This window comes from Nicotiana tabacum, chromosome 2 (genome assembly GCF_000715075.1).
Source record: "Nicotiana tabacum cultivar K326 chromosome 2, ASM71507v2, whole genome shotgun sequence".
In the NCBI taxonomy this organism is placed as follows: domain Eukaryota; kingdom Viridiplantae; phylum Streptophyta; class Magnoliopsida; order Solanales; family Solanaceae; genus Nicotiana; species Nicotiana tabacum.
In genome coordinates this window covers 118098109-118120927 of record NC_134081.1, presented here as the reverse complement: position 1 = coordinate 118120927, position 22819 = coordinate 118098109, and the positions used below count along the sequence as shown (strand labels likewise).

The window sequence follows — 22819 nt, the reverse complement described above, 5'->3', positions numbered from 1 at the left end:
TACCGGAGTTCGAATTTTTTACATGTGAACTTCCATCATATTGGAGTTCCAGCATAATATACTGGTATAACATAATATGCTGGAAGTTCATAGACAGGTGCTACAATTTCCAGTATATTATGCTGGAACTTTCCGTGTGCTGGAGTGTGGAAGTTCATACACAGGTGTATCAATTTCTAATATATTAAAATAATAGTTATTTTTTTAATGACTTTACAAATAATGACTATTTTTTAATTATTTGTGTGAAAACTGACTAGCCCGTGCTATTTACAGCTTAAATTCCTCAAAATTTCACGGGGTGTTGCGAGTTGGTATTTAAATTCTAACACAGTTTTTAGATATTTTGCAAATATAGACCAAAGGATACCCTTCCATCCGCTATTTTTTATGCTACTGAATAAGGAAAGATTTGCCAATATTTTTTTCTGCAAAACTCCCGCAACCTTGGCATTTTCAATTCCAATACAGAGAAGAAGCCGTCGAGGAGAAGTAGTTAATCGTTGATGAGATAGCTCCGGAGCCCAACGCCGGTATGAATAAGCATTACTAGGATTTTGCAGTTTTAGATGCACATTTTTTTATTAGAATTACCTCTTATTATCAGGTGTTCTGATCTCATCAATTTCACATTTATTGCTTGTGATTTGTGCTTTTAGTTTATCTTTATTTTAATTGCTTTATATTTGTTCCTTAAACCCCAAACCTAGATTTTTAATATCACATTCTCTTTGTTGCTCACTATATTGTGTGTCCAACTTTAATTGGTATTGTTCATGCTTTTTGAAACATATACTTATACTATTATTTGAAGTTAAAAAGAGTATACCTGCATTAAGTATTCTTGATTTATGCTTCATTTTAGTTTGGTTGTAGCAATAAAAGTTGCATCTTTTGGAGTACTCTTGATTTATGCTTGAATTTAGGTTGGTTGTAGCAATAAAGGTTGCATCTTTTGGTTATTTTGCTGCCCACGTGAAACATTTAATTAATCTCGGCATTCTCTTTGCTGCTACTGTATTGAGTCCAACTTTAGCTGGTATTGTTCATTATTCTCGAAACATATATAATTGTCTGAAGTTAAAAAGTGTATACCTGCTGCGTTCAATATTCTTGGTTTATGTTTGATTTTAGGTTGGTTATAGCAATAAAGGTTGCATCTTTGTTATTTTGTCGCTCACGTTGATAGATTTGATTATTCTCGACTTCTTCTAGTAACATATTTTAGTATCGCGTTCTCTTTATTGTTCACCGTATTATGTCCAGCTTTAACTGGTATTTTTCATTCTTCTTGAAACATATATAATTATTTGAAGTTAAAGAAAAGTGTATATCTACATTCAGTATTCTTGATGTATGCTTTATTTTAGTTTGGTTGTAGCAATAAAGGTTGCATTTTTGGTTATTTTGTTGTCCACGTTGAAAGATTTAATTAATCTTGGACAGGTTTGCTTATTGAGGTTTTCATCTTACTTTTTTAGGAAGCAAAAGAGAAGATGTTGAAGTTCTTGTCGAAGGTGAAGATCCAGTTCAATGCCCTAGACCCACGCACAGCTTCATGTATGGAGTTTTTGGCTCAGTGTAATGCTCCTAAAGCCAAAGAATCTAATCCAAGCTGTCAAGTACAGGTCAAGCGCCGTACAGATGACCAACCACCTGAAATCACTGTCACGTTCGTCAACGGAGTCGAGCAAACCTATGACGCCACTTCTACACCCGCACAGAACATCCGTACTATGATTCTTGAGAAGGGTCAGTATCTTGAGACTGAACAGATGTTTCGTGAAGCTGGTGAGAAGTGGCCCGTTATTATTCCTGATGAAGAGCTCCAACAACCATTTCTTGGTATAAAGGTGCTAGCTTTCCCTTTTTCCATTATTGCTATGTGATTTTCATTTTGATGTGGTCGACGGCTCGCGGCAAATCGTTGAACATATTGTGTGCATTTCTTTTTCACCTGCTTATGTTTATTTTATGCGTAGAAAAATCTGATCTCTTTCTTATTTTTAGAGAATTTATTGTTTTGTTTTATATATGATTTTTGAAGGGGATGTGAGAGTTTATATGTGAGATCCTCTAGTGGCTTGTCAAAATTGGATGAAAAAGTGAAACTTTTTGTAGTATTAGAGGTGTTGCATTCAGGATTCTGTTACTGTGTACTGATGTAGTGGCAAAAAATGTACTTAATTCGGACAACTCTATGGAATTTCCAATTTTCTATAATTGTACCCTGATTAGTTCTTTTTGAATCCACTTATTTGTTCTTACCTGCTGGGGTATATTTCATGTTTTGGAACTGCTGTTTTCTGCTGTTTAATAGAACCATTCTTAGTTTGTTAGCATTTGTCAATACCCATCAGAATCAACCACTCCATAAAACTAAATATGAAGTGCTTCCAATTTGTACAAACTTGAGCAGAATGAAGATATCCTCTTGCACTAGTTAGTCGAAATTTGTGTACCTAATTGATTATTTGTATAGAACACAACCTTACTATCAGTGGCATAATAAATAGTAGAGCAAGAAAAACTTTTGATATATTTATAACACTTCCAGTTCTCTTTGATATTAAAAGCTTGCTTTGACCTACTTATCCAAAAAAAAAATCCTTGCTTTGACGAAACAGTTTGTTTCCCAGCTCTAATTTATGCCAATGTGTGTGACTTTGTGTCTGTGTTTGTGAATGTGTGTATTCTTTTCTTTTTTAATTTTTAATGATGTGTGAGACAGCACTTCTTAGAGAGCTGAAAGTATGTTTATCATGTGGGAAGTAATCAACTATCATTAATAAGGTGGACCTAAGGAGATGCAACCAAGATACTCATTTTGTTAGGCAGCGGAGGCCAGGCATATGCTTATGTATTTCCCCCTAATAGTCGTGGGCCATAAATAGGGCATTTGTTTTCCTAAGACATTACCTTAGATGGATCTAAAATCACATTAATCGGTTAGTCCAGCAAGATCCTAGAGATCTTAAAATTTTATCTGCAATGTCCCCCCATCCCCTGTTGTAGTCATTTTCAGGGATTATTATTGCAGATTTCCTTCCCCCTAGAATGGTTTCGATTCGCAAGAACCTCCCGTAGATATTGAAATTTTGAATTACTCTGAATGTATAGACTTGTATCCTTCTGCACCATCTTCTGCATCTATTCCCAGTGCTAAGCGTTGCTTCTTTCAAAGCTTCGCAAACTCATCGCAAGTTACTTTCATCGATTTTGATGCTGCTTGTAAATCTTCTGCTGCGTTCATAGAAAATAAACCATCTATCATAATCCTCGCTAATATCTCTTAACTCGAAGGACTTGTCCCCCGAGATAAAAAATATTCTCCAATCCATCACTAAGCTGAGAAGAGAGCTTCATCGGGAAAGTTGGTGGCCTGGGAGATCGGAGAGGAGAGAGGAGAAGATTTGGCATATTTCCCAATAGAGAGCATTTTTTGTTTTCTAGATTAGTGGAATTTTCCTATTGAGTTCCTGTAATTGCCCTTTCATATATTCTGTATTTGTTCCTGCCCAATAAAGGGGTTTTATATCTCCCTTATTACTTTATATAAGTGATGTAATGGTTTTGAGGGGCTTTGTGGATTAAAACCAGACCCTTGGAAAAATTATGTTAAAATAAATGTATAAGAGACTTTGAGGAGCTTTCTGTTTTAAGCTGATCATTTGATAAGAGCACGAATTTATTTCCTGGTGGTTGTACTGATTTTGTTGCCATCAAAAGAGTTACTCTTGTTGTGATGCTTCAAGATCAATTGCTAGTTACTAGTCTAGGAAGGCGAGTACCCTAGAAGCTCCTGTCGGAACAGCTAAATGCTAGATGCAGAGTGTCAAATAATGAGCAAGACATGCCCACAGGGGTGAATTATGTGCTGTGACATCTCGACAGTATATGAATGTAACAACCCAGCCCGCTAGTGATATTGTTCGCTCTGGGCCTAGGCCCTCACGGGTTTAAAATGCGTCACTAGGGTCTAAGGCTTGTAACTTATATACCCAGCATCCCTCTTGTGTTTTGCCGATGTGAGACTCTGACTAAAGTCTGGGGTGTTACATGCACCCCCTCTTATGGACTCAGCGTCCTCGCTGAGGTTTGCCCCACCGCATGGGATTCGCCTAGACTCAGCATTGAGATTTGCCCCGGCTAACCGGGATTTGCCTAAACTCAGTTGAACTCTGACCCACCATCGGCAAGGCTGACACAAGAGTGACTCTGATACCATTTTAACAGCCCAGCCCGCTACTGATATTGTCTGCTCTGGGCCAAGGCCCTCACGGGTTTAAAACGCGTCACTAGGGTCTAAAGCTTGTTAAGTTATATACCCAACATCCCTCTTGTGTTTTGCCAATGTGGGAATCTGACTAAAGTCTGGGATGTTACAATGAACGGTGAGGTGAGGACGGGGTTCCAAGCTTTATGAGTTACATGGCACCTGTACTTTAGAAGTTTTTAAAGAGCTTGAATGAGTCGAAATACTCTTATCATGAAGTTTTAGAACTATGTAAGATCACATGCTGATTCAAACTCAGCAATGTTTGAGGAGCTTTGCGCTTAGCTGTATGAAAGACCGGAACTTGTGGAAGAAAATCAATTTTTATTTTGTGAAAACTTGGGGCCCAGCTTTTGAATCATTTGTTAGAAACTTTGCAAGATATTGCTTACTGAAAGACAGCACATTCATTAAGTTGGTCGTGCAGTCTGGGAACACTTTCTTATTCATAATAGAATGAAACTCTCTATTCTGTCCATGAAGTGGTTGATTAGGCTTAGTTACCCGAGCTCTTTTTCAGAAAAGAACAAGAAAAGGCTAAGTAAGACAAGGAAAAGACAAGACTCCTGAAAGGAAAAGGCAATGGGAAGTGTTTGTTACAAGGAGATATGTGCTTTTAGATGTTGAAACTTATGAACCATGGACGCCAGATTTAAACTCATGCAGTCGATCAATACTTTTAGGTCTCGAACGTACCTTAAACACCTATCTAATGTGTGTCTATTTTCCTGAATTTCTGTATTTTGAGTCGTGTTGTCCTCTGTTTGGACCATTTGTACACCGAGTCTGTCTATTTCTATGGGTTGCTTTGCTTCATCTTTTCCCTATCGTTCCCTGCTCTTTACTTCCTTTATTTTTTTGCTGTGTTCTGCTTGTCCCAAAACTGTGCTTCGTTCTGAATATGAAAGAGATTTGGACATTTAAAACTACATATATGTCCTTTTCCAGAGATATTATTAATTATAAATCTCTTTCATCCTTTTTCTTTTTTAGAAAATGATTAAGCTTTCTAAGAAAATTATGTCTAGCACATACAATATCCTGCTCCCCAAATTTGAAATTATTCGTAGTTGTAAAGACCTTGTTCCGTATTGGACTCTTGCCTATTCGAGAGAGATAGAGAGAGACCACCGGTTCTGAAAATAAAGAGAAAAGTTTTGTCTCTGTTTACCCGAAAAACGGATAGAGTCTAATTTGTATATAGTTCTAAGGATATGTGGTATAGCTTAATACAAATTGTAAGGATAAATAGAAATATCAAATGCGGATTGCAAAGAATGCAAAATAAACAAGGTTGGAAAGAAGATGATTTTTAGGACTAAGCAAGATGAATCAATTTTTGAATCTTAAAAGAATAACTCTTCAATATAGAAGTGTATGGTGCTTGAATTTACAATGTAAGCCAAAAAACTGCCCTCTACAGAAATGTAACCATCCTCTTTATAGTGGAGGATCCTACTTTATATATAATTAAAAATACATAGTGGAGAACCCATGATAAATCAACTTTTCCCTAATTTCCGCCGAGATTTTCTCCCTCAGTGTATTTGCAACGGCTCTTGTCTGTGAGCTCGAGCTCGATCGGCCTCGGTGCTGGTCGGTATTGCTTCTAGAGCTCGATGTGGACTCAGAATCCGGGCTCGGTATCGGTTGGTCTCTACCCCTTAAGCTCGAAATCATCTCATCATAGTTCGATTTGGACCCGAGCTCGATAATGACTTCGAACTCGGTATTTGACCTATACCTGAAATCTGAAGCTCGTTCATACCTTCTTCGGACTCGATATTACGAAGTCTTTTTTCGATCTATTATGTTTCGACCTCTATCAATTGTACGAAGGCCGAAATCTATTTCGACCATATACAATCTCTTTTCGCTAGCTAATTGTACCAACAACGAGTTTGTCTATCTGAAAATTTGTTATTCGTAATGATATACTATATGGTTATGGTTCTAACTTTATTTTAATTTCAATTTTTCAGCCAAAGAAGGCCGAAGAGAAGAAGCAGTGACCACAGCTACTCACATTTAGCTTGTTGGAGCATTTTCTCAGCATTAGATCAACTACATGACATTAGAGTTCTAATTCAGATAGATGGATCTTCAAATAGGGGCAAAGCTATCTATCTTTCTTGTTTGATGTATGTTGACAAGAATATTAGATTTGTACTAGATCATAAACATGCTGTCCATTCTGTTGTGAGACTTTGAAATGTCTTTCCTATTTCTTATTTCTTCTAACTTTCTCCCTGCCAAAGAATAATATTTCCTTCTTAAAGATTTGATTTCATGTTGGAATTGATTCTGCTTATACTGTATCCATAACCATGGTATGGGTATTCAAGGGCCCTCTTTAAGTTTACCAGACAGTAAAGTTTAGTAGCTTGGTTGAAGAAAGCAGTTCCTTAAGTGGCAGTCTGTGTTTTCGGGTATTTTAAAGTTGTGTCATGTGATCAGGCGGTCACGGGTTCAAATCGTGGAAACAGTATCTTGCAGAAATGAAGGGTAAGGCCGCGCACAATAGACTCTTGTGGTTCGGGTCTTTCTCGGACCTCGCGCATAGCGGAAGCATAGTGCACCGGGCTGCCCTTGCCCCCGTCTCAAATTATCTGTCGTGTGTACACGTCTCTTGAGAAAATATTACTTAGAAGGGTTTTAGACTATTTTGCCCTTATTTATGTCTTGAGATATGATCTCTTTTCATTGAATATTTACTCCATTTATGTAATATCTTCATCTTCAAGAACAATTACTATTTCGGGTAAAATAGAAATAAAATAATTAATTTTATCTTGAATTTTTAAAATGACAAATAATTTAAGATAATTATTTTTAGAAATCACGATAGATAATTTGAGATAAAGGAAGTAGATATTTACTACTTCTATTTCGAATATTAGTCGTCATTTATTACTTTTTTTGTTCCGAAATGTTTCAGTTAGTGGAGTATTAATTTTTGTTCCGAAATGTTTCAGTTACAGAGATGCATTTCTTTAGATCTTTAATTTGTTGAATATCGACAAATTTTATTCACTTTAAATTTGATAGTTCATGATTTGGCTTCTAATAATATTGTGTCTCATGTTTTTTCTTTGTTTTTATTTTCAAAGGAAGAAAGTTGCGGTTTAATTTTATCTATTTTAGCTTTATTTTCTTTTTTGCTTGATTTAATCGTCAAGTGTGAAAAACCAGTTTCACAATTTGATTGCAACAACATACTCAGTATTAGGGGTGTACAAATAAAAACCGACAAATCGCACTATCCCGATAATCCGAGTCAAATCGAGAAAAAAAAATTCGACTATGGTTTGGTTTGATTTGGTTTAGTGTTGGAAAAAAAAATCCGACCATATTTGGTTTGGTTTGGTTTTAACTAAAAAAAGTTAAACCGAAATCAAACAAACCCGACATTATATGCATAGAAGTTTTAAATATATTTAATACATAAAAATATTTATGGTAGTGTAGTTTATAAATATTTCTTAAACTTTTTCATAGTTTTATCTTTTAACATATTATTTCAAGCTTGGGCTTATAATTTTTGGATGCTCCAATAAGTTTTATAGTCCATAAATATTAGTAACTCAAATAAATCCTAAACTAAAATCAAATCAATACTAATGCTAATAAAAGACAATCAATTCAATTGTATTAGGCATGAAAATAGTATTGGATATCTATTTTTTAGTTTTTCCACGGTTTAGATAAAATGTATAACTTATTTTTTTTTAGTAGTTAGTCATGTAAATAATAGTACTTATTAGTCATAATTTTAAATTATATTTTTTTCATTATGTCTTATTAATAATATTTATTATTATCTTTATTGTTGAATATTTTAGTACAATGCCATGACTCATCTCATATTTATGTTATTTTATTGAAAAACAACTCATATAGTTCTGTCTTATTACGATTAAAGAAATATTTTGAGCACAAATTTTACGTTTTGTGCTATGAAGACTTTATGAAGAAAAACCCGAAAAATCCGAAAAATCCGTAAAAAATCGAGATTAAAAAACCTGACTTTTATTGGTTTGGTTTGGTATTTAGATTTAATAACCCGATATAATTGGTTTGGTTTGGTAATTAGAAAATCCGTATCAACCCGACCCATGTATACCCCTACCAAATATATTTTCACAATATGTTATTTAGAAAAGGTAATGTATACCCCTACCTTATGGGATAAAGAGGAGTAGAAATGACACTAGGTAGTGCGTCCTGAATTTCACTTTTTCAGTTTAATTTTTCGGGACAAAAATATCCTGAAGTTAATATTTTTAGTTTAAAATTTCAGGACAAACAAGTACATGCTAATATCTAAATAACATACCTGAGAGTGACTATCTGTGCACTTGTTTGTGATAGATCCTCGGCCAATTTCACAATTTGTTTGTATATTCTAAATTTGATTGGCAAACTATAATTTTAAGTGTGTATCGAATTTATTGAACCACATAAAAAGACCGAATTTCCCATTTAACCATAAATTTTGGCTACTTTTTTTTCGAAAAAAATTAAAATTTTTGCATGGAATATGATAATTTTTTATAAAAAAAAAATTAAAAAAAATTTCAAGTTCAACTTCTAAAATTTTCTTCTCACTCATAAAATTTCAATTTTTTTTCTCAAATAAAATGAATGTCTAAACACAACTTTAAATTACAAAATTTATTTTGTAACATAACTTAATTTTTTTTTAAAATTTCAAGCAGATTTATGTCAAACGCTAGCTTAATATGAAATAATATTGACAGATTTTTTAAAGCCAAAATTACCAAATCAAACCTTTTAAAACTGCGTAGATGAACACCCTAGGAAACTTCGAATTACACTTCTAGGGTTCAATAACAGTTGATGCCGAGCTGCTCCATTTCTCACTACACTATCTCACTGTTAGTTCTGCTGCATTCTATTACTAACGAAAAAGGAAAATATAAAAGACCATCTTCCAAATTCTCCAGTAGGAACTGAAAAATTCCAAAAACAATGTGGAGGAATTTGCATAGAAAAATCACAAGATGTATTGAACAAAAAGCTACATTTCATAACACAAATTATTATTGCAACTCTCCTCAACTTCCCCAGAATAACCAAATCTTGGTCCAAGAACTCACCCAAATTCTCAAACACAAGAAATGGAAAAGCCTCATTGAATCCTCCTCATACTCAAACCTACGCAAGAATCTAAACCCACATATAATTCGCTCTGTTCTTGGCCAACAACAATTGACTGACCATCTTGAACGTCTCCTCAGCTTCTTTCAATGGTCAAAACACAAAGTTGGTATTGACTCAGATTTGAATATTCACTCATATTTAGTTGCTCTTTTATTTAGTAATAGCTTGTATGGTCCTACTAATACTGTTCTTGAACTTTTGATCAGTTTTGGTTTGCCCCCTTTAGATGTTTTGAGTTCTATTCATAATTGTAAAAAAGAATTTGATGGGTCTAGAAAAAAATTTGATCTTGGGATATTTGGGTTGTTGATGGATAAGTATAGAGAAAAGGGGTTCTTGTTTGAAGCTTCTGGTGTTGTTTTTGCTCATAAAGATCTTGATTATGTGCCTAGTTTGTTTTATTGTAATCGCTTGTTGACTGATCTGTTGAAATCTAGCAACTTTAGATTGTTTTGGCAAGTCTGTAATGCGATGCGTGAAGCGAATGTTACATTCGATGCCTTTGCGTATACGAATATGGTGGATGCTCATTGTAGAGAGGGGAATGTTAGTGAGGCCAAGAAAGTTTTTGCTGAGATGGAAGAGAAGGAGCTTTGTCCGAATATGTTTACGTACAATTTTTTGATGAAGGGGTTGTTTAGAGGTGGACATGTAGATGAGGCAATTGAGCTTAAAAATTGCATGTTAGCCAAGTCGTTAGTCCCTAATATTTATATTTATACCACGATTATTGATGGGCTTTGTGCTGCGAATAGATTTAGAGAGGCGATAATGGTATTAGCTGAGATGACTGAGAGGGGAGTGAAGCCTGATACAGTTGTTTATGAAGCTTTACTTAACTATTACTTGAAACATGATGATGTGGGCAAGGCTTTCAAATTGAAGGATATAAAGGACGCTAAAGGCGTTGATTTAGCCGTGTGTAATACACTTCTTCGTGGCCTCTGCAAGTGTGGTAAGATGGAGAAGGCACAAGAACTTGTGGATGAGATGACTAGAGAAGGTATCGAGCCTGATTTGACCACTTATACCTTGTTGATTGAGGGACATTGTCGTCAAGGTTGTAATGTCACTACTGTTTTGGAGCTTCTTGAAGAAATGAAGAAGAAAAATCTGGCCCCTGTTGAGTCAACCTATTGTTTGATAATTGATTGTCTCTGCCGCAATAAATATCTGAACACGGCTAGGTCTTTTCTTCAAGACTTGATACAGGAGAATTGGAAGCGAAATGTTCATACCTGGAGAACTTTGTTGATGACTAATGCTCGTAAAGGCCACTCACAACGGTTGAAGATGACTTTGGAGGCAATGCACGAGCAGGGGATTGAGCCAGCTACTCCCCATTACAATATTGTTATTAAGGGCCTCTGTAGAGCGCGGAAGATGAAAACTGCTCACGCTTGTTTGGTTGAAATGCTGGATAGAGGCCTGAAACCCGACCAGTATACTTATGAAGCCTTCATTATTGGATATTGTGGAACGGGGGACTTGCAAAATGCAGATAGCTACTTATCTCAGATGCTACATCATGGGTTTAAGCCCAACAAAGCTATTTATAGTGCTTTGATCAGTGCGAACTGCAAAAGAGGTAAGGTAAGCGAAACTTTTGGGGTATTTAGAAGTATGCTTGCTCTGGGGGTTCTGGAAGCGCGTGAGGTCTACCTTGTCCTCCTTCGTAGTCTGTTGGTGAATGGAAAAATGCTAGAAGCAGCTGAAGTCATTTCAGAACTTCACAGCAAGAATCTAGTTGCTGACGTTTCCTCGTATGAAGCTCTCATCTGTTATTTCGTTAAACACTGTGAGATTGAAAAGGCCTTTACTCTTTATGAGGAAACACAAAACAGAGGTATCCGTCCCAGCTTACGTACTCGCAATCACTTAATTGTTGGGCTCTTTAGAGCAGGTCAAACGGAGAGAGCTAAAATGACATTAGATGTCATCTTAAAAGAAGGTTCAAGACCAAATAGAGCGACATACACTGCCGTGATATGTGGTTTAGCTAAAGGAGGACAGTTGTCCGAGGCATTTGGCTTGTTTGACTCTATGATACTTAGGGGGATGTCTCCACGTAGGATCGTTTATAATGCTCTTTTTGATGGATGCTGTAAGACTGGGAACTTGCAGAAAGCTCAGGACTTGCTTCAGGAAATGTTGCAAATGGGAATAGCTTCTACTAAAGCTTTTAACACATTGATTGATAGATTCTTGAAGAATGGAAATGTGCTGGAAACTATGCAGTTGCTGGAAAAGATGATAGAGGGATGCATTGAACTTGATCACGACACATACGCGACACTCGTTGAGCAGCTATGCAAGGATGGACTGATGAAGGAAGCAGAATTGGTGATATCAGAAATGCAACAAAGGCATCTCTTGCCTACCACTGCAACTTACAGTAGAATTTTTCATGGCTATCATGTGATAGGTGGGAGATCAAGACTTTGTGCCTTGTTCCGAGAAATGGTGAAAAAGGGTGTCCATCCCGAGAATGGCACTCATTCTGTTGTTCTGGATGCTTTCTCTAAGGAAGGGAACTTACTTGATGCATTCGAGTTATTTATAGAAATGTTGAAGAAGAGCATGCCTCTAAGCGTAAGTGCCTGTGAGTCACTGATTGAAGCATTATGCTTGGATGAGAAGTATGATAAAGCATTGGAATTTCTTCTTGAGATGGGGGAGAAAGGGTTTGTGCTCAGCCATACGACCTGTAGTGCTATAGCTCGTAGTTTTTCACTGAAAGGTGATACTGATACAGACGAAGTATGCCAGGTAATCACGGCTATGGCAAGATTTGGTTGGATTTCAGACTCCACTACTTTCTCTGATTTACTTAAGGATAGTAAAGTAGGTTCGTTAGTGACCGATGATGATGAAAATGATTCGCCCGAGGAGCATGCTGTGAGAAACCAAAGTACTGCTTCTTCAGAGGATGCAAAGAATGTTTTGAAGCAAGTTGGTTAAATGCTGTGTGTTCATAAGGCGATGAGAACAGCTGCTTCTCTGGAAGTGGAAGACAGCAAGAGATTTCACCACGGGCGTAGCTACACTAGAACCATTTCAATTTGGAGGCTTCTAGGCTAAAATGGATGGCAGCTTCTAGTACATAACATGTTGATCACTTCATGAGGTAATTGAACTAGTCTTGTTCATCTTCTGATTTTTTTAGAGTAAGAGCTGTTTAACCATTACTGTATTGTTAGCTTACCTTGAGCTCATCCCCAATTTAACTTTACCATTTTTCAGGTTTCCGTTTACAACTGAACCTGTTAGCTCAGATAAGAGGAAGAATATTTTGTTCCACTCGAGTTAAGGAGAGAGTTTCCTAAAACCTTCAGGAGTAGTTTCATAACAAACAAGAAAAGTAAAGAATAGATTTAACTTACTGTTACATTTTCTTACTCTTTTTGAAGTTTACAAAAAAGAGGAAGAAGGCTACTTAACCATAGCAAGATCTTGTTGCACTGTATATGTGTAGGGGTTGCAAAAGTAGCCCAAACCCATTTGACCCGCCCAACATGCCCAGGTTTTAACGTGAGTTAGTGCTAAGTGGTGCAGCTTGTTGGTTCTCCATAGTGACAAGGCATTCTTAAAGCTAAAGGGGCTCATAGCTCTTTGATCACATTTGCCTACTTAGTGTTTTCCTCTTTTTATTATTTGTATTAGAGTAGTATTTTCTCATATTTTCACCTTATTTACAAATGTCTACATAGTATGGACGTAACTGTAAATTGTTCTCATTAACTTTTGTTGGAACAAAGAGTAAATGTTGAATAAAGCCAAATGAAATGAGAATTCTTGATATGTTGTTGCACATACTTTGGAATTTTGAAGAGGATATGACCTATCATTCCTCTCAACAACATCACTTTAGAATGCAATTATATTCTGATGTTTTTAAAATATGAGCTTTTGAACTATTGAGATTGAGAGAGAGTAATTCCAGTCTGGAGATAAAGTTGCATTCCTTAATTTGAAGTATAAAATATAAATTTATTGCTATACATAAATCTGGACATGGTTACAAATATAAGGAACATTTCAGCTCCCCCCTCCCCCTCTCCCCCACAAAAATAATAATTTAAAAGAAAAAATAGACAAAAGCCAAAAGGGGGAAAAGGAGGAAATGTATAATGACTTTAAATCATTTTCTCAAATTTATCAAGTTTGTTCACTCTTTGCATGGACCTAATAAAGAGAGCAAGGAAAACACCTGCATACAAAAGATAAAGTTAATCTTTGGCAGCAAAAACAAGTATAATTCATATTAACTAAACCTGAGGTAAAAAGTCACCTGCACCAATAAAAGATCCATTTGCAAATATTTGACTTCCTTGATTGCTAAATGTGACACCAAGATTTAGGAGGGTACCCCCTATAACTGTGTACATGGTCGCCATTTGAAGAATTGTAGCTTTTCGAGCTGCTCTCTCGGACTTAAAAAGATCACAATTTCAAGAAGTATTAGAAAATGAAATGATTTGCATTAGACTATTTGTTAAAGATGTTCACTCAATGGAGATCATAGCCTGTGTCCCTAAGACTATAAGCTCGTTAACCAAATCGAATAATTGATGCAAGTCACACTAATTTCTATTGGACTAATTACCTCAAGGACCCTAACTCTGAGTTTCAAATCTCCGGATTCAAGCTGTTTAACGATCTCTTCTATCCGCTGAACTCTGTAAGGCATGGAAATAGTGTATGTTCGTGCCTGAAAGTATTTCACATAAGGTGGTATATACATCAGTGATACTTATTTGAGAGGATCTTAAAGCAAGACATTGTTAGCAAGAAGCAAATTAAGGTTTGATAAGGTACATCATCGGCTTGCTTCCTTATTTCCTGAACAAGCTGAGGACCACTTCTCTGTTTCTGTCTCAAGTCCAAGAGCTCCTGCAGGATAAATCGAATAATATTAGATGATAAAAGGGGCTACATTTTATTGTCTGAAGGTGTAGATGTTTGATCATCAACCTGTGCATATGGTGCTGCAATCTTAGGGAAGGAGAAATCAGGATCCAATATATAGCCGATTCCTGCAATAATACAACAACAGATGGATTTTCAGAGAGAGAGAGAGAGAGAGAGAGAGAGAGAGAGAGAGAGAGAGAGAGAGAGAGAGAGAGAGAGAGAGAGAGAGAGCACCTTCAAGCGTGGAAAATGCCCTGAGCACAAATGTAAAAGTCGAAGGAAAACGGAATGGTTGATCAGTTGCTATAGCAAACAAATCCTGCAATATCATCCTCTTGTTACATTGAGAAACATGCAAAGGTAGTTGGAAATGAAAGTAACCTCTATTTCTTCAAATTCCAGAGCTACTGAGATTAATTCTTTGAATTCAAGATTTTGCAAGTTAGTTGAAAAGCCTAGTGAGCGTGATCCAACCGGCTTCACAGAACTGCTAATGATTCAGAAAACCATTAGAACTAATACCCACACCAGCTAATTCTTTTTGCTTAATCATTGCTTTGTTTTGTTTGCTTGATGCTTGTTGGCCAACTAAATTATATTTTACTAGCCACCTCTTAAGTTCTAATCCTTGACAGTTATTAACAACCTCTTAAGTCCTTTAATATGTAATATAGAATACTGGTATACTAACTATTAATAGCGGACGAAGAAAAAATGCAAGCATCTATGGCGCGTGAGAATAAGAATTGCTTCAGCTATGAAGATAACTTCTTATTTGATAGCAGTGCGTAAAAAAATGTCAAAAAGCAAGTGCCTAGACATGGAACAAAAACAATGCAACACATCTGTCTAATTTCCTAAACCATTTTCCAAATTCTGATGTGGACTTTCCAAAAAACAATCTAGGATCTTGACAAAGTGAGTTTCAAGCAAAAAGGGATGCCATGAGAAACTTGGGCTAATCGACGTAAGCACTTTTGAACGAGTGAATCATACAAATATTTGAAGCAAACATAATCAACCATATATTATTCTAGTCGATATCCTAATGTGCCAGAAGTACTAAGAAACTTTGTTATTTTTAAGAAAAAATTGCAAATTCTGCGTACCTCACCGATTGCAGACAAAGTCTGCTGTTGATCTGGTCTTTGATTCAACAAGTTATCTAAGAAAAACTGAACAGATCTCCTCACCTAAGAAGAAACAAAAAGTTTTAGGTAGTGTCAATAGATAGCCAGTATTAGACAATCCCTTAAATTCATTCGCTTTTTTCTTCCTTTTTATTTGCAGGGATTGGGGGTTAGGATATGTGCTTACAGCTGACATGTCTCCTGTAGGCTGAAGCGCTCCCAGATCAATTAGCCCTTGCATAACCTGTGTAGACATAATATCTGTCTTATTAATGTGTACAAAGAATTGGCTCTATTTACTCCATAGTATTTGAAAGCAATCTCCAAAAGCAAGAAAAATAAGTAAATGTCCTTCGACAGAAAGGAGAAAAAACAACAACAACAACAACAAACCCAGTAAAGTCCCACAAGTGGGGTGTGGGGAGGGTAGTGTGTACGCAGACCTTACCCCTATCTTATGAAGGTATAGAGGTTGTTTCCGGTAGACCCTCGGCTCAAGAAACAGACAGGAGAAAAACCACACACAAAAAGAAAAAAAGAATTTTTAATAAAGAAATGTGTTAATCATAGAGCTGGTTGGGACCATAACAATAGCAGGTGGTTTTGCATCAGCTTAGAGTAAGACTACTGAAGAGTATAAGCTTAGCTCAGCATTTGGGTTCCTAATTATTTTTTTAGTATAATCCAACAAAAGAAACAACTAGACTGACCTTTTTCGCGTCCTTTTCATAAACAGCATAAAAAACACCCAATAATCTCTCTCTTGTGAAACTCTTGATGTCTCCCATCATACCAAAGTCATAATAGATTAAAGCTTCGTCAGTGTCAATTGCAAGATTTCCCGGATGTGGATCAGCGTGGAAAAAACCAGTCCTCAGTATCTGCAATTAGGTAATGCCAGGAAAAATAGTACCAAACACAAAGGAAAATAGCAACTACCTAGCTGATTCGCATCTATACCGCTGGTTTTAGAATGATCACAAAATTAAGTAACTCACCTGAATTAAGTAGGCTTCAATGGCACGTGACGCAATTCGGGATCTGCTATAACCCCGTGCATCTATTAGATCCAACTGGTTGATCTTTATCCCTGCTCATTAAGGTAATGAAATCTTAAGCAGATAAATCGAATGAAAGTGTTTATTGAATAAAAAGGAGAAAGGACAGAGAGGAACCTGGGACATATTCAAGAGTCAAAACCTTCGTTGCTGTATAGTCCCAATATACCAACTATTTTGGAACAGAGAAAGGTAGCGTTAAGAAACAAGGTATAAGAAAGTGACTTATAGTAACAATCAGCAATAGAAGGAAGAAAAGAATATATTATTGTCTTGGAACTTGGAAGGAAACATACAGGAACTCGGACCCACTTTATATTGCGAAAGTCTCGGCGAAATCTATCAGCATTCTTCCCTTCATTTATATAATCGATTTCCTCATACAATATCCTGAAAATTTTCATGAAGACAAAGTTTAGAAGATATTAAGATAATCCCATCCTTTCTTTTTTAACATAACATTTGGGGATTCTTATTGAATCTCAATCAAATGGTGACTTGTTGGGCACTGAATTATCCAAAAAATAAGTAGAGGATATAAAATACTGAGTAAAGCAACTCTAACTGAGAATCAAGGTCTGTGGTTCTTGCAGGATAGCAGATATGCATTCTTTAAGTTGACTTCTGAACCTTTATCGGCCCTGAGGTCACATGGTCTTGCGCAATTTTTACCCTCAAACTTCTTTTCTAAAACTTCCTCTTGTTTTACATAATGTGAAGACCAATATCAACGCAAGGGGTTCGAGAACTATAAAATAGTACTTCCTTCAGCACCAATTAGATGACTTCATTGGCTAGAATGAAAAGAAAGGTTGAATTGTTTAACTTATGCAGCAGGAGATAAGGAAGTGCGTTTGAGTAATAAAGTAGCATTAAGGGGTGAAAATTGCTTGTTCTAGCTATTGCCACATAGTCTTAGCTTCTTGAGAGGATGGACTAGAATATTGTGGCTTACTTAGCACATTCTTCATATATTCCTATCCAGTCCCGAGTTGGACCGCCAAGAGTTTCACTTTTCTGAAAGTACTCCGCAATCAACTTTAAATTTTCTGCATCAAAAGAAGAATGTTGGACTTTCCAGTAAACACTAAGCAAGATTGACTAACTTTAGTGCATAATACTTACTCAGATCAATGTCAAATAGTTTCTTTAGACCGGGTCTCTGAACTTTTACAACAACTTTCTCTCCATTATGTAAGATAGCCCGATGCACCTAAGAGCATTATATGAACAAAAAAATCAGGAAGAATTACTTGCAGCGCATTGAAGACCAGTTGCACAAAGTCGTTTAGTGTCATCAAATTTGACGGAATGTATAATCTCAATTCAGAGATTAAAGAGGACATTTCACTTCTAAGATACAAAAGAAAAATATAAATAAACCAAACACCTGACCAAGACTAGCTGCTGCAATGGGTTGATCTTCAAACTCTTTATACAAAAGATCAACTGGAACTCCCAGCTCCTTTTTAATAAACTCTTTTGATTTCTTGGGGGAGAAGGCAGGTACTCTGTCCTGAATGATTACAATGCAATATAAAATCAAAGTCATGCTCGGATAATTCATTTTCAAGTGTGAACTAATACACAATTTTGCAAGTAATTGAGGAGAGCAGGTTCACTTTCTCAGAGAGAAGCCAAGTTATACCTGCAATTTAGCAAGCTCATCGACAAATTCTCTAGGAAATAGATCAGATCTAGTAGAGGATAACTGCCCAAGTTTGATAAAAGTAGGACCAAGCTGAAGCACACATTCTCTTAACCATGACGCAGTTCCACGTCTTCTGATTTTCTGCAGGTATAAAGCTTGTTACTCATAATGCTCGTAAAATAACATAATCCGAGGAGACGAGGAAGCAACAAGAGAGAATCATTGCATGATTTTTGCTCCGGACTTGGTACCGTGTTACCCTCAAATATCAATTCAAATTGAATAAAGAGAGAAGAGAAAAACTAACCTGTTTATCTTCAGTGAAGCCTCCCACATATGTCCATTTTGCATTGTCCAAGAATACGCGAACCCGTAATGAAAGGACAAAGGACCACACATCTACACTTCTTTGGACTGAGTTGTAGTTCTCATTAGCCCAGCTGAAACCTTCATCTGAAGGTAAAACCTTTAGATCTTCGACGGGCGGAAGTTCTTTAGATTTTTGTTTCTTCATAGGGGCAGGAGCAGCAGCTCGCTTAACTATACTTGCGCCATTAATTCTTTGTGTGGATCCATTGACTATCTCAGCACCATTTACAGATGACACTTTTCTCTTTGTAACTTCACTTGTAGGTACCATCTTAACTGGACGACCATTTATACCAACTTTTTCAGGGGACTCCGTCTGTTGCATTTGCACTTTAAGCCGGTGAATCTTTCTAGGTGGTTTACCAGATTGTTTATCATATTTCGACAAAAATAGTATAGAGATTGAGCCTGAAAAACTGAGATTGTTTACATTACTTCCATGATTTATCAGTTCTCCTCTGCGGCAATAACAGCTTTGAGAAGCCAACATTGCCGCCATTTATGATATGAAACCTGAACATGAGCCAATTAAGAGATCCAAAAAGTTGATTAGAGCCAGCAATGAACAAATCAACTACGTGGTAGCTCATAAAACATTTAACATCTACGACTACGAGCAATTTGAATGAAAAATATAGTATTGCCCAACTATATCACTGATAAATTTGGTCATCTATAACCAACATCAAATTCTTTACCCAATCACTAGCCTCCTTCGAAATAATAATAATAATTGTTTCCCATTAGTGCCTACTTCTACGGCTCGAACACGTGGCCTATAAGTAACATGGAGACAGCTTTAGCGTTAATTTATGAATCGCGTGCATCCATTCCGCTCTATGCAGGACCATATACTTAGTCTTTTAAGGCAAGTAGATTCGATCCGTCAATCTCAGAGGTATCCTAACAACAGTTTGGTCAGTTGTATGTAATAAAAAACAAGCAGACAATAACCTGACTATATGAACGTATTCATTAATAATTGAGAATCAATGAAATCAATAAACATATTATCTAAGAAAAAAGAGAATAATAGATTCCATTAGCAACAAAAGCAGGAAAAAATTCAATCTTAGGCTCACACTCTTAAAGTTTCTCATACAAATCCCATTATAGCAATTGTCAAAAAAGTCAAACTTTCCCCACCCCACTTATCAAATATACATTAGAATTTAAAATACTAAGAGGGTAGAAGCACTTACAATGAACTGAAGAAGAAGAACAAGAATCAGAAGCCTTTTTATATTATCAATCAATCTTTTATTAGAATTCTTGTGGACCCTTTTAAAAGAACTGAGTTTGGTTTCAGTTTCTACTGCCAGTTTTTTGGGTCACTTGTTTTGGTCTGTTTGCTCTTCTAATGCTCAAAAGAAAGCTGAAAAAAGAGCAAACACTTAACGTGCACTCTTGGCACCTCCTTTTTGATATTTTTGTTTCTTTTCAATTTATATCATAAAGTTTACATTTTTCTTCTTTCTTGAGGTTTTTTTCTACCAATTTGAGTGAAGAAACTAACTAACAGACAAAGAACAGAAAATGAGATATATTGAAATGAATAGGCACCACCATTTTCATTGGTGGGACTTATTGTAATTGCGTTGTCCACCTAATTTCCTCTTATTTCTTTTGGTTTACTGTTACTGGTCTCTATTGCTCTGACGTGTTCATTTTATTCTCCTTACAACTCATACTCTCACTGTTTTCACATATAAAAATAAAAATCAACAAAGGGACGGACGGGAAGGAACGTAAAAAGGTTTTAACACACGTTAGTATAAGAAATCTTTACGTAAGTTATTAGCAAATTATATGTCTTATTTTTAAGATTTTTAAAAAGGCTTGCCTGTAAATACATATCTTATTTTCTTACACTATAGTGTCTTATTTCATTAATGCGACTACTAAGAAAAAAGGTTAGAAGTACCAATTATATTCTACAATATTAAGGGAACATGTGGTACGCAGTGGCGGAGCCAGAATTTACACAAAGAGGTGTCAAGATCTAAAGAAGAAATTAAAAAAAATGATTCTACTAGTGAAACAACAAGAACAACAATATTTTTTTTCTTTTCAGACCAAATTTTTCTCATATGGTGAATCAAGCAGAAAGCTAGATAGACACTAAACAAACAAGCTGACAATTTGTGAACTGCCCAAAACATTGGGAATAAACACATACTAACGAGCTTGAGAAAGCAGACAAGGGTAGGTTCAAAGGAAGACACCATTTTTTATTCATCTGAGCTACATATAGCTATAAGAAGCAGTATAGGGGAAAAGAGGAACAAATCAAGAAGATTCAGCACATCAGATAATACACACCCAACAAACTATTACAAGCAAAAGCTGTGACGAAAAGCATGTAACTCTACCTTAGAAGCAAAACCAAAGTTACCACAGCCTAAAGCAAAATAATATTATATTATTACAATGGTACTCGACGAGGTTTCATTTCTCGAAATGTTTTTATAATATCATCATTAGATATAGTATTAAATACATCTTTTTCTACATAAGGCACCAAACAACCACTCAAAAGTTCATCATTCATTCGATTCCGCATGTCATTCTTGATAAACATCATTGCCGAAAAAGCTCTTTCAATCGATGCAGTGGCAACTGGCAAAAGCAAAGTAAATTTCACCAAGCAGAATACAAGAGGGAAGTTTAAATTCTTCTTTGTCTGAACCAATTTTCTTAAAAGATCACAAAGTCCATTCAAATTGGAGAACCTTTCATCAATATCACATACATCAATAATGTATGTCACAAGTTGATTCTCAAGATCACCCATACTAACTTCATCAAAGACATCAGGATATAATTTTGCCATTTTCATGATCTTCTTGATGTCAAAACTAGAAAATGAGTCAATTGGATTCAAACAAGCAACTCCATGAAGCAAATTAGTAGTCAATTCGTCAAAACGACCATTGAGTTCTTGAATTTGCCAATCAATAATCTTACAAAACACATCAACATGATAATGATGCAAAGTAGTATGATCGATAGATTTACGTCGTGATCTTAAAGAGTTAACGTATGGCTCATCAAAATTAGGTATCAAAATGCCATACTTGATACTAAATGTAGATACTTTTTCAATAAGTGAATCCCATTCATCTTCTCTTAAACTTTGCAACCTTCTCTTTGCTACTTCTACAAGTAGCATGGTATTTGCGATATCTTGCTCCTTTTTTTGTAAGCATTTATTTAGCTCATTTGTGATTGCTAAAACATCTATCATCAAATGCAACATGAATGAAACCTCAAATGTTTGACAAGTTTTGAGATATCCTATTGCCTTGGCTATGTCATCCATCAAACGTGCATCAACAACAAGTACTTCAAGAACATCAAAAATAGAGCCAAACATAAGAATAAAATTTTTAAAAGATTTGTAATGAGATCCCCAACGAGTATCATAAGCTCTTGAAAGACCAAGTTCTTGATTCAAGCCTCTACCAGTTTTAAGCTCACCCATATCTAATGCCTCTTCAATTCTTTCCTTTTGAGATTCTCGAAATTCATCCATACGCTTAAAAGAAGATCCCAACACATTCAAAATATTTGAGACCAAAACTACAAGTTCTCCTACTTGAATATATTTTTTTGAAACCGCAACAAGAGTTAATTGAAGTTGGTGAGCAAAACAATGAATAGAGTGAGCCGATCTACTTTCTTGCCTAATCAACATTTTAAGGCCATTGAGCTTACCTTGCATATTACTTGCTCCATCGTAACATTGCCCATGAACATATGATAGACTTAAGGAATGTTTATCAAGTAAATCAACAATTGCCTTCTTTGAATCATTGGAGAAGTCATCTGATCATTTTGAGGAGCATATTCCAATACATAATCATGAATTTTATTACATTCTTTTGCATACCATGAGAGAATTTCAAAAAAATTACCCCTGTTAAATGATGTTTTAGATTCATCATGACCCCGAAATGCAAATCCTTGCTTCAAAAGAAGTCTTACGACATTAACCGAAGCAGTTAAGCGAATCAAGTAATCATGCTTAACTTGATCAGATTGCTTCTCAAATGCATATATATGTGATGACCCAAAAGATCATCTTATATTTTAGAACTCGAATATGCGCTCTTAAGCCTTAAAAATCTCATTTTTACCCTTCTCGATTTACGTGCACAGTCCGGACAGTTTTTCGGAAAGCTTTTATGTTGAAAACTAATGAAAATAAGAAGTTTTACCTTAAAAATTGATTTTAGTT

The 22819-nt window shown here is 35.8% G+C and overlaps 4 protein-coding genes across 4 annotated transcripts; 2 read left to right on the top strand and 2 right to left on the bottom strand.

Annotated features, from left to right (window-relative positions):
• Nucleotides 1-393: 393 nt before the first annotated feature.
• Nucleotides 394-6554, top strand: LOC107765595 (uncharacterized). The gene is made up of 3 exons (XM_016584263.2): nt 394-533; nt 1482-1853; nt 6259-6554. Exons 2-3 carry the CDS (start codon nt 1497-1499, stop codon nt 6286-6288), a joined length of 387 nt encoding a protein of 128 aa, XP_016439749.1. The 5' UTR covers nt 394-533; nt 1482-1496; the 3' UTR covers nt 6289-6554.
• Nucleotides 6555-9105: 2551 nt separating this feature from the next.
• Nucleotides 9106-13259, top strand: LOC107765594 (uncharacterized). Its single transcript, XM_016584262.2, has 2 exons — nt 9106-12587; nt 12704-13259. Exon 1 carries the CDS (start codon nt 9269-9271, stop codon nt 12419-12421), a length of 3153 nt encoding a protein of 1050 aa, XP_016439748.2. The 5' UTR covers nt 9106-9268; the 3' UTR covers nt 12422-12587; nt 12704-13259.
• A 146-nt stretch (nt 13260-13405) lies between these two features.
• LOC107765593 (protein ACTIVITY OF BC1 COMPLEX KINASE 7, chloroplastic) lies at nt 13406-20170 on the bottom strand. The gene is made up of 18 exons (XM_016584261.2): nt 19782-20170; nt 18518-19092; nt 18208-18351; nt 17950-18075; nt 17685-17772; nt 17515-17608; nt 16856-16949; nt 16677-16731; nt 16500-16591; nt 16212-16382; nt 15689-15745; nt 15481-15564; nt 14606-14690; nt 14435-14496; nt 14279-14353; nt 14067-14171; nt 13752-13893; nt 13406-13670 (listed from the first exon to the last, which is right to left on the bottom strand). Exons 2-18 carry the CDS (start codon nt 19076-19078, stop codon nt 13597-13599), a joined length of 2109 nt encoding a protein of 702 aa, XP_016439747.1. The 5' UTR covers nt 19079-19092; nt 19782-20170; the 3' UTR covers nt 13406-13596.
• An 834-nt stretch (nt 20171-21004) lies between these two features.
• On the bottom strand, nt 21005-22114 carry LOC107765601 (uncharacterized). Its single transcript, XM_016584268.1, has one exon. It carries the CDS (start codon nt 22112-22114, stop codon nt 21005-21007), a length of 1110 nt encoding a protein of 369 aa, XP_016439754.1.
• Nucleotides 22115-22819: the final 705 nt, after the last annotated feature.